Source organism: Diadema setosum, chromosome 9 (genome assembly GCF_964275005.1).
Source record: "Diadema setosum chromosome 9, eeDiaSeto1, whole genome shotgun sequence".
In the NCBI taxonomy this organism is placed as follows: Eukaryota; Metazoa; Echinodermata; class Echinoidea; order Diadematoida; family Diadematidae; genus Diadema; species Diadema setosum.
This window is the reverse complement of record NC_092693.1, coordinates 17,794,323-17,806,406: the sequence shown is the minus strand read 5'-3', so window position 1 is coordinate 17,806,406 and position 12,084 is coordinate 17,794,323. Positions and strand designations below refer to the sequence as shown.

Here is a 12,084-nt window from a genome sequence, read left to right as displayed (position 1 = left end):
CCCTTCATGTGGAGTGGTATGAAGAACAAACCTTGAAACCAAGCACACAGTATTATCCCTCACTAAGGCTGAGTGACGTTGGGACATTTCTTATGTGGCCACTAGAGAAACTGTCAAACGTCTTCAAAACAAAAGCATCTGTGGGCCATGTGGCTTTGGTCCCCTCGGAATGACAAGACAATGAAGATGAAATACCTTGCCTAAAGGCTGTACTGCTACCATCAGTGGATTTGAACCAGGGACCTCTGTAATTCAGAGCACATGGTCTAGCTTATCCCCTGAGCTACAACATTCTCCCCCAAGCAAGGTTCACATTCTTTTGAGAATGCATATTTTGACATTGCTATGCAATGGATGCTCAGTATAAAGAGGCTCTTGGGCTCAGGCTATTTTGTTCATCATGTCGGGTGTTTTGTTAGACCAATAGCAACGAGCAGAAAAAAAAAACAAACAAACAACAACAACACAAAGGAATTGGCTTCATGGGAACCAATGACAGAGTGTGTTGTAGCGGGTATTCTGTTCAAATGCGTAAATGTCATGTCAGAATTGGGCTTCACTGTTAGGTGCCAGCATTGTTTCGTAAGGGAGGTTGTTTATTACAAGCAGAGATCATGCGTGCAAAGGTGCCTGACTGTGATGAATTTGAGATCCCCACTTAACGTATATCGTCCCACTTCCCGACCATCTGGTAGACCTTTCCCCCATAAATCATGTTAACATAGAAAAAAAAAAAGAGTATGTTAATGAGGAGAAACAGGTCAGGGACAGTTAAAGTAAAATCATTTAATGTCAAGTTGGCCAGTATCAGTTAATGTTGTGCATTCATAATTTTGCAGATAGAAAAGTGTCCATGCCCGAGATCTGATTTATGCAAAAACATCTGTGCGTTGTTATATATATATTCGTTATGCATCAGTTGAGGGTGAAATTTGCTAAAATCTCCACGATGTCATGGTGAAATATTCCAGGATTTAGAGTAAATCTATCTTTACACTTAACACTATCACTATAAATTTGACTTCAATTGCAATGTTACTTGCTTGAATCACAGTGGTGACATAAAAGTACTGAGAAGACCAACATTCCATGAAAATGTAGTGATATTGGCTGCTACAAATGTACTCTTGACAAGTTCCTCTGTTTTTAATGAAGCTGCTTATTCAAAAGCTGCTTATTCAGAAACCTATCATTTTAATGAAAGATGGATTTAATGCGTATCAGTGTGTTTGTAGTGAATGCTGAGGATGTATATTCTAACCTTTGCAGCTGTAGATAACAGTGCTTTACCTTCACCTGCTGTCGCACAAATAAATTTTATGTTTGCATTTGATAATCATGAGAAAGCATAAGATGTCCAATGTAGTATATGTAGAAGCAATAACACCAAAGCTTTTGATATATATACAAAATTAGCCAAAGAGAAGAAAAACATAAAGAAATAAATCAACAAGAGCAGAGAGAGAGAGAGAGAGAGAGAGAGATTGAGAGAGAATAGGAATCATTGTATTTTTGTGTCTTTTACACTGATTATGGATGGCCATAATTGACTGAAAGGTTCATGGATTAGAAGAAGAGTAAATCATGTTCACTCCTGTATATCATTTCTGGCGCATGTCACATACTCCAATACTCTTGGTGTACCCAGGAAGTTGTGAGATTGCAGTCATCCTGTTGCAGGTTTTCAGAGTGTTTTTTTTTTATGTTTTGCCTCGTCTTGATCAAAAGAGAAAGCCTTTTGTTGTGAAACCTCAAAAGATTCCCAACATAATTACAGTTGTATTGATCCACAGGTCATATATGGAATACACTTAATTTTGTATATTTAATACAAAAATAACATAAGTTCTAACAAACCAATAATAATAATAATGATAATAATGATGATGATGGTGATAATAATAATAATAATAATAATAATAATAATAATAATGATAATGATAATAATAATAATAATAATAATAATAATAATAATAATAATAATAATAATAATAATAATAATGATAATAATAATAATGATAATAATAATAATGATAATAATAATAATAATAATAATAATAATAATAATAATAATAATAATGATAATAATAATGATAGTAATAATAATAATAATAATAATAATAATAATAATAATAATGATAATAATAATAATAATAATAATAAAAAATAAATAAATAAAAAAAAAGATAATAATGATAAAGGACATGTATATTGTGCAGTTACTATAATGATATTCATGTACTCTGCTGCCCACTACAAAATAGTAGTCATGACTTGCATAGTTGAAACCTAAGTAGCATTTTTCAGAAGATGAGTTTTTGACCTGGTCTTAAACTCATTAAGCATGCATTGCTTATATTGTATTCTACAGCTTTTAATTCCAGATTAAATTCTGTACATGTTTGTGAAAGAGTCCTTCACCAGTCAACTGGCCAACATTCACCGCAGCATCCACTGCTTTTGTTGTTGTTTTTTTAACCAGGATTAGTGTTATGCAGAATTGCAGCACACATCATACCTATGTACCTTTACAAAAACAAACAGGTTCATGAAACGTAACATTAATGTGTCTCCCAATTTAATGTAAATATTATGGAGGGATTCTGATGTGCACACATGTACACCCAATGGAAGCAATATTCGTATGTGATTCATTGCAATAATATGCATAAGGAAGAAATTTTTGAAAAATTCCTAACTTTACATGAACATTTACTGTTTGAAGTGGAACAAACTATTAAAATTGAAATTTCTTCCTCTGTAAAGTGGTGCAAAATACTGTACTCATGTTTTGTTTTTTTCCATCAGACGTTGCATGCAGTGTGCTTACTCGTAGACAGCTCTTTTTACGTATTGTGCTGCTTAAAGATATTATCATGTTGAATAAGTGAGATTTAAGATTTTCAACCCTGTCAGCTTGAAACTGTACTGCCAAAATTAGATAATCATTACATGACTTGTATCATCGTTACTAGTACTATATTTAAATAGTATTATTATGATTATAATTCTGATTTTCGAGCAATTATTATATTGTTCATCAAAAGCATTATCATTACATGTATTCTTACTAAGTCTCTCGTCCTCTCACTAATTTACCATTTCAATATTGAAGTGTGTCTTGTGCGTGGAAAGGTTGAAATGCTGTTTGCCATAGAATTTCTGTGAGAGTAATGTTTAAGGCAGATTTATGCTTGATTTTTTAGTTTTTAGGTTTTTTTTTTTAGAAGATAAACTTGTGTCATTTTGAAATTTCTAGGAAAAGATAGGTTTGCATGTATTGAGATGTACATATCATGAGTGAAATTAACATGTATTTTCATATGTATCTCTAATAACAAAATAAATATTTCTGCAGAGTCATGATTCCCTTTGCCATTTGTTGGTGTTCCTATTCCAAATTTTGGGTGATGGGCCTCTGTTAAGGCCCAAGAATGAAAATCTGGAATGCAGACTTTCTCCTTGGGTTTTCATTGCATCCAATCTCTATCCTATTGTGAATTAGAATGATGCTACTTGTTTTTAATACATGTAATTACATAAATAAATGAGTAAATAAATATACATGAGCCATGCTGCAAGAAAAGGGGCCTCAGGATATAAAATACCAAAATTGAATTTTCACTGGTACATAGTAGAATGAACTCTGACGTATTCAGATATGCAAACCATTTTCTGAAATTCCACTTGTAAATGCGCAATTATGATATCCAATATTTAAAAAAGGCATGTTTTGCCCTTTTTTGTGGCACCATTTTATGACGTGTGTGCATCAGTGCTAAGGGCCCTTTTGTCACATCGCAGCCCATATATAATATACACACATACATATCTATCTATATATATATTGAGTAGGTTGTCCACGTGCTGGCACGATAAGATAAGCAAAACTGGAACAAAGTTCATGCTGTATTCACCAACAGTTTATTTCTGCACACAAATCTTTGTGTGATTCGCTCTTTCTCAAGTGTTGATACTGAGAGAACAATAATCTCTCAATAACAATTGTTATTCTTCTTCCAGTATCAAGACTTGAGAAAGAGCGAATCGCTCGAAAATTTGTGTGCAGAAATAAACTGTTGGTGAATACAGCATAAACTTTTGTTCCAGTTTTTTAATCTTATATATATATATCGCGACCCATATATACAGCCAGTGTTATGACATGACATCAATTGCTTCTGCTACAATTGCTATGCTCTTATTTTCTTAAGGGACTTGGGGTTAGTATTAGGATTAATGTTTGTGGGTAGACTTTGTGTGGCTTAGCGTGCAGATATTTCATAGCTGCAATTGTCACAGGAGCAAAATAAATGTCCTGGACCAGTATTATCATACTGTATGTAACTAAGGATCCAGCTTTAGAGAGATATTATATGCTCATACTGACCTAATATGGTCTCCTTAATGTTTTCATCTACATTTATACAATGTACAGTATGTCCAAAAAAAAAAAACAACAACAGATTTTCGCATTGATAACACCCAATACATGTATGATTAAACTGACTAAATGCTACTTTAGGGTCTTAAAATATAACATCATAGCTCTATATTGCAGAAAACCCCATTCAATTTGGTTAAGCGGTCATAGAGAAATGTGGATTGTTGTAAAGCATGTCAGAAGTCTGATTCTTCCGCGTTTAGCACTTCAATGCTCTTGCGAGTGAACACAATAGACAGAACTTGGAGGGAAGAGATTCCCCGACATGCTCTACAAAATTCCTCATTTCTCTTTGACCACTGAAGCAAATCGGATGGGGTTTTCTGTAAGATGTGGGCCATGAGATATACATGTAGCTTCATACCCTGAAATTGTATTTGGATTTACAATGTATTCACTATTTTTTAAGTTATCATTGCGGAGGGTCCTGTTGTAATTTTTTTGGGGACATACGGTATTATATCCCATTCAATTGCATGCTTTACAGCCGACATTGCTTATCTACACAATGTCTCCCTACAGCTGGATCCACAGTTATTATACAATATACACATACACACACACACACACACACACACACACACACACATTGTTTCAACACAGACACATGAGCACATAGGCCTACATTCTACTAACAGCATAAACCAAAGATGGGCACACTATGAAATATTGTATACATGTGTAATTTCTGTACTGATGTTTTACCACAACATGGGTGAGAATGAGAAGGGCATTCAGTTGCCACGAAACCCAGGAGTGTTCATAGCAACTTAACACCCTTCTCATTCTCAACAGATGACTGAGTATGCTGAAACTCCTTACAAAAGCACCCACACATTTCAGCTAGAAAAAAGAACAACAAAACTACAAACAATCAACCTAAGTATTCTCTTAGAAGATGTACTTTATTGCTGTACCACTGGCATTAAGATTCATGCCTTTGCATGTAGATATCATGTTACACAAGGGATTTTGTTTTTGTAAATTTCACAAGGCCTGTAAGAATACAATCCATAAATAACTTTTTTTCTATATTCAGTCAAGTGCAGCCATGAGTACCTAGTACAATGATGCCATTTTCTGAAAAACAAAAGTGTTTAATTAGATTTGAACAAATTTCCTGTCATATAACATATGACTGTAAACATGCTGGCACTTTGTTTTGTGAGAGGAAAAAGCAAAGCAAAGCAAAGCCAAAAAACTCCCCCAAAACAACAACAACCAAAGCATAAGGATTATGACAACATTCACCACAAACCACCAAGTCACAGCAACCTTTACAATGACATGCAGTATCATCCTAAAAATAAGTAGGGCTTACACATACGTATCCACTCTGCCAATAGACTTTAAATCTAGGCTTTCTCAAAATAAGCCAAATTTAAGTACAATATACCTTTGCAACAGAAGCATTCTCCAATGTGTGTAATTGTACTGTACTGAGCAACATAGAAAAGTACAGAGGAAAGGTTTACCTTGTAAAACTTGTGAAAATTACCTCATTATATCGGGTCTCTCACTATAGAAGGTACAGTAAATAAAAGAGCTTGGATCTGCAAAATCATCTTGCTATAAGAGGATTTTGCTATATCTGAACTATTAGAAACAAAGTTTGACTTGGTCACTATAATAAAAAAAAAAAATAAACAAAAAAATGGGGGAAAAAAAGCAACAAAAAATATCTGGAATTTCAGTCTAGGGTGGTTCCAAAGGGCCCCCTGAGGAAAGTAACCTCTTTCTTCAAGATGCCTGATCCGGATTTGGCAAGATTTGGTTGCAAAGGCAAACAATGCAAATTTATCTGACTTGAATACAAATGTACTTGTGTGTGTATCCCAAGAGATCCCTGGGGCAGGAATACTGGGGGGGGGGGGGGGGGGGAGCAAAACAAGAGAACCTTATCATAAAGCATTCTGAAATAATTACAGTGTTTATGGGGATCCCAACTCTTTATATTTCATTGATTTTGTACCTTAATAAAGAGAAAAACTTATACAAGGTAATTGTCATGGTTTTAGGTCCTCGTTATGATGAGAGTTTTTGCACTGTATTGCAGGTTCCTGTATTGTGTACAAATTACATTTATAAGGTACGAAAGAAATATGTTCTCAGGGTCCTTGAATAGGTAGTGCAATGTGTGACCTAATCAATAACATACCAGTACCATCAAGGGGCTCTTGTCAACAAAATGTACACCATTTGTTATTACCACAATTAACAAGTATACATATATCAGCAAGTTAGATGACTGCCGAATGAGGAAGATGGAGCATGGACACCAATTTGATAAAATACTGGAGAAAATTGAGAGGACTTGACTATTGAATAGTTAACTATCATCCTAATCTTGGAAAATTGCATCCCCCTCCCCCAAACTTACTGTAAAACATGATATATTCGCGGCATGAAATTTTCGCGAATTGGAGCTGACAGCCTTTTTCGCGGCATGAAATTTTCGCGAATTGCCACTGGCGTTCAATGCATGTAGTGTAGACAAAAACTTTCGTGTGCATTTTAATTTCGCGAATTTTGGCGCTCGCGAAATTTGCGAAATTAAAATGCACGCGAAAATTTCTTGTTTTACAGTAGTTGGGCATCAAAATGTATTTTTCGGATTGGAAAGCAATTCAAGCATCCAGTTGCCACAGCTTCATGATATGGGGCTTGGTTATAGAGTCCATGCACATTAACAGTCCACTTAAGAGAAAGAGGATCCAGCACAACCTACAGCTTACAAAATTGCACATAGTCACACCTTCAAAGAAAATTACGAAAAGAAAAGTAATTGTCAATTTACAATGCTGTATGCTAGATCACAGAGGGTGAGTGGAAGAGAGGTGAAAACTACTTTCAGCACAACAGTACCTTGACAAACTCTGTGATTATTGGAGAATAAAAGTGACTCGTCATTCACAATATACTTTCAGTCTTGACTAATCATGGTACAATTGTCTCTTGTATGCATGTCTACTGTACATACAATATAGTATCTGTCATGAATGAATTTCCCTGATATTGCTGACGCACGTCAGAAGATGAAAGGCAAAAACGTTGCATCCAATCATAACCTGCCTGCATTATTTTGTACAATCCCCTTTCATGATGACCCAACTGCATAACATTTGCCCATATGAGATGCCTACAACTATTGCAATACATGTGTGTAATTGTAAGCAGTTAGGAAGACCGTCTCCCTCGTCAACCCGGCTTGCTTACCGGCAAATATTTCAGCATAATGTAGCTGTGCATATACAATAATACATGTACAGTACCAAGTTTTTGAATAGCATCGGTACGAGACTTAAATGCAAAGAATTATGCACTTCCCCCTCCCCCCCCCAAAAAAAAAAGAATAAATAAAAAAATGAAATAATACAAAGCATGCAAAAGAAAATAAAAATCAAAATTAATATAGGAAAGATTAGTTTGAGTATACATGAAGAGTTCCTGTTGAGACATTTGTCATCAAAACTGCTAAAAATAACCGAGGAACATGAGAAGAAAACATGGGATTTTTTCATCATAACACAAACTTCAAGAATATTCTTTATGTTTAAGTGAGGTGTCACTAGAAAAGTTTCAATTTGCTCCAACTCTATCAGGTGGTGAAATTTCTTTGAAATGTTTGAAAATGGCACTAAGCCCATTTTGCAATCAAACTCTTCATGTGGAAAGTCATTTCTCCATTTTCATCTAGTATCTATGCCAATAGTATACTTTATGAAGGGTTGTATGACTGGCTAGATTTATGCTATTATAAACTCACTCTATAAGGTATGGGCAAATTTATCTTTACTAGGGCCTAAGATAAGTTCATGCTCTGTAAAGCTTTTTTTTTTTTTCTTCTTCTTCTTCTTCTTTTTAAACTGCCATCATTAGCATTTTACTGTGTTTGGGACTGTGATGAAATTTAGTGATTGATTGATTTGTCTTTGTTTATCCTTTAATTAAATCCTATTCACTCTGATTTTCCTCTTTCATGAATGCTCAAGGCAGCCTACAAGTGTATGCAGAAATATGTTGTTACTGGCAAATTTTATATCACTGTCCAGTTAAATACACACTCCAATAAGAATGCAATGAGAAGATCTAAAAGTCACACTACATGTGTCACATTCTAAGTCACAGCTGGGCTAAATAAATAAGGGGTAATTCAAGAGTTGAAGTAGATAACTATCACTGTCATGTCGTCTCTGTGCTGTCGGGCTGTGGCATCAGGAAGGCTGAGGACTTGCGCTAGTCGGTTCAGGTCGAAGCCATTTGCTACGCCACAGAGGGCATAGCGGATGAGGTGGGTAGCTGAATTAGTGTCCAGGGACTTTAGAATGTCCATCCTCTCCTTGAGATTGCACATGATGTTCCCCAAATTCTGCGAAGATGCAGGCTTGTAGGGGCCCGAAGCCTTCATGGACTTCATGTGAGCACCTACCAGCTGTACTGCCTTCTCGCAAGACAGCATGTCCCACAGGCCGTCCGAGGCGAGGATGAGAAACTTGTCGTCATCCGTGATGCGGTGATGTATCACCTCTGGCGTGGAAATCAGGTAAGGGGGCGTGTGAAAGTGCTTGGGAGGGATGAAGCCGATGGCTGAGCGGAGGAGTCTCTGCTGCATGGCTGTGGTCCACTTGAAGCGGATGTTGCCGAAGGCTCGAAGGGGGATCAGCTCTGCCAACAGCCGTCCATTCTTGATGATTGTAGCCGATTCATCTGGTGGGTGTACAGATTTGATGCGCTCCACTTCGCTTGTGTTCTGGGCATTATGGTCCACAGACAAGCGGACAGCATCCCACTGGCCATCTCCCATGCTGCGGCCAAGCACTGCTCGACAGTCGCCAATATTTCCAACATACAAGTCTCGATCCTGCAAGTAGGCCACACACGCACACGACCCTGCCACTGCATTCAAAACAGGCTCTATACCCAACTCTTCCGTCATTGCTCGTGTCGCTTCTGTTGACAGATCTTTGTCTAGACGATCAAAGGCTGTTTTCAGGACATCTGCAACACTATCATCATCTACAATATCTACAGAGAGATTTGCTTGCATGTAGCGTACAAGACTGTCATGATAAAGTTTGGCAGTCACTTGCAGTCGGTATTCATTTGGGTGCCTGTACCATCTCACCAGATCTTGAAGCTCTCCACTCTTTAGCTGCCTCACGATCTGGGGCAACAACTGAAAGGGAAGTATCTCTGCTGCTATGTAGTTGAAGAGGCGCTCACTGACCGCCTGGGCACAGGCAGTCCCGCCATGACCATCAAAGACACCAAACAGCATACCATCCGTGAAAAGACATTCTGCTACTGCTCTGCGGTCCTCGCCTGGCTTGTTGGAAAAGAGCTGATTGCTATCAAATCTCTGCAAAAGATTGCGTTTAGGTTCTTCTTCAAAATGCACACTCACAGCATTCTGCTGAAGGATCTCGCTGGTCTGCTCTGGGGTCATGACGGGGCTGGAGTGCCATGGGACAAATAGTGTGGATGTTGACGACAACTTCCGATGCTGCCGTAAACATTCATCTCTGTACACTTGCAGCAGCTTTCTTGTATGGATAGATGACCCTCGAATTCGATCTGCGCTAAAGATGTTTGCACTTCTTTGGCTAATTTGTCTCCATATCATCAGCTGTTTTGAAGTGGATCTGGAAGAGTTGAAAAAGTGTCGTCTGCTAAAGTTTCCAAAGCCACAACATTGAGATGAAAGCAGAATTAATTTGGTATGTTTGCCAGGACAAGCCAGTACATTATACATGATCTGGGCCATTGTATGGTTATTGTACATGTAATCTACTGGAGAAAGGTGTCTTTTGCAGCATTCACCACATGGTCAGCGCAGAAGACAAGCACAGGGTTTTCACTCTTCCATTTCAATGAGTCTCGGTCAATCAAATTACAGACAGTAGCACACTCAAATATAAATTTACTCATGCATGTCATGGGAAATTCCCACTGGCAACGAAGCAGTTCCCTCAGCTTGTGATACTTTCACCGATAGATATCTACTCCCCTATAGAGTCTAGTCCTTATTCTCTTAGGTTGATCTTCTCGTTTCAGCTGGTTGAAGCCACGGTCTGCATTTCACGTGCATCCGATCTGTGTCTATTCTGCCCGACTGCTGTACAGCTGCACCCAACAAGGCCTTGCTCGCGAGGCCCGCCCGCCGGGCTGTACCGGGCGCGTACCGGGGGTCACCGCGAGTACAGGGAATACTGTATCCAAGCCGAGCGAGGGCCACCGACAATCACGATATCTGTCGCGAAGGTCGCAGAGCAAAGGTTATTGGAGGCTGAATCCAGATGTCTCAAAACGTGCAGACGATGCTATCTTACCGATTAGAAAATGGGGAAAACATATCGGTCAACCTGATGCGAAAAGAAAGGCAATTCCCTTGTCATGCAGCAGTTACTCGCGAGGCATCTCACTCCGCAGCAAGACGCCAAAATACAATGTACGGTGTAGAGTGTAGATGCATGACTTCATACGATACAGCGTGCATCACACAGCTAGCATACATACAGATCTACACGCACGGACGGGACTACGAGTAAGCATTCCACCAATCGGGACGGCCGGACGGAACACAGGGGATATCTGCGCTAACGCACTGTAGGTGAATGATCGATGGAGCGTGATCCTCTCCTCCGCCACCGCTACCCCCACCCACAGATTGTGCCCCCACCCCGCCCACCACCACCACCACCACCACCACAACCACCACCACCAGCTCTACGACCGCGCTACCATCCACAAGCAGTTAATTTTTCTGTTTTTAGCGGTCATGAAAATTTCACCTCATGCAATGAAAAATGAATATTGTAGAACTGATCAAAGGAAACTATAAAGAGTAAGATGCGTGCCGATGACATGATCATTATCATAAAACTATAAAGTATAATTCCTCTGCCTTTTTCAAGTTTCGAAACGTGAGCAGACTAGCACAGTGTATCAAATTTGGAAGAAAAGACAAAAAAAAGTGCTCATAGGAAAAGATAATGAAGATGAAGGGGATTTGTTGTCTTGCTTTGTATTTGTTTTCTAAGCATGTTTTGGGGAGTTTGGAGTTACCGGTATTGAGACCGAAAATAATATCTTAGAAATTCATCTTCATTATTACAGATATATGAGAAATGTGGGAAATATATATATGTGGGGAAAAGAGAGATCCAACTAAATGTACTAATGGGGAATTACATTTACTAAAACATTAAAATTGTACTTTCAAAGTGAAATCATTTATCTCCGTCAGTAGAAGTTCCAAAAAAAAAAAAACACTCTAAGAGATACCAAAAAAAAAAAAAAATGTTCTGACTTCCATGGCAAATATCGTTTCAAAAGGTCAACTTGATGCGAGGGTTTAAAAAAGGGTGATCAATTCTGAACTTTTGTTCAAGCAGAGAGACTTATTTTGGTTTATGCTCTTTATGAAGAACATAATGCATTGGAAGGCTCAAGCTCTGATTGCTGTTTAGTAGATCTGTAGGAGGATTTTTATTTTCTGCACAACTACGAATTTAGTCAACTATTTTGTAAAGGATCTCAGTTATTTGGTGACTTTAAGGCTTGTCATGAAATACATGCATATTCCCGCAGATATTATGACAAAATTAATCTTATCATGCTTAATACATGTAGTAAGGATT

General features: G+C 37.9%; 1 protein-coding gene across 1 annotated transcript; it reads right to left on the bottom strand.

Moving 5' to 3' along the window:
• Positions 1 to 5,330: 5,330 nt before the first annotated feature.
• LOC140232497 (pyruvate dehydrogenase [acetyl-transferring]-phosphatase 1, mitochondrial-like) lies at positions 5,331 to 10,363 on the bottom strand. Its single transcript, XM_072312591.1, has one exon. It carries the CDS (start codon positions 10,224 to 10,226, stop codon positions 8,598 to 8,600), a length of 1,629 nt encoding a protein of 542 aa, XP_072168692.1. The 5' UTR covers positions 10,227 to 10,363; the 3' UTR covers positions 5,331 to 8,597.
• Positions 10,364 to 12,084: the final 1,721 nt, after the last annotated feature.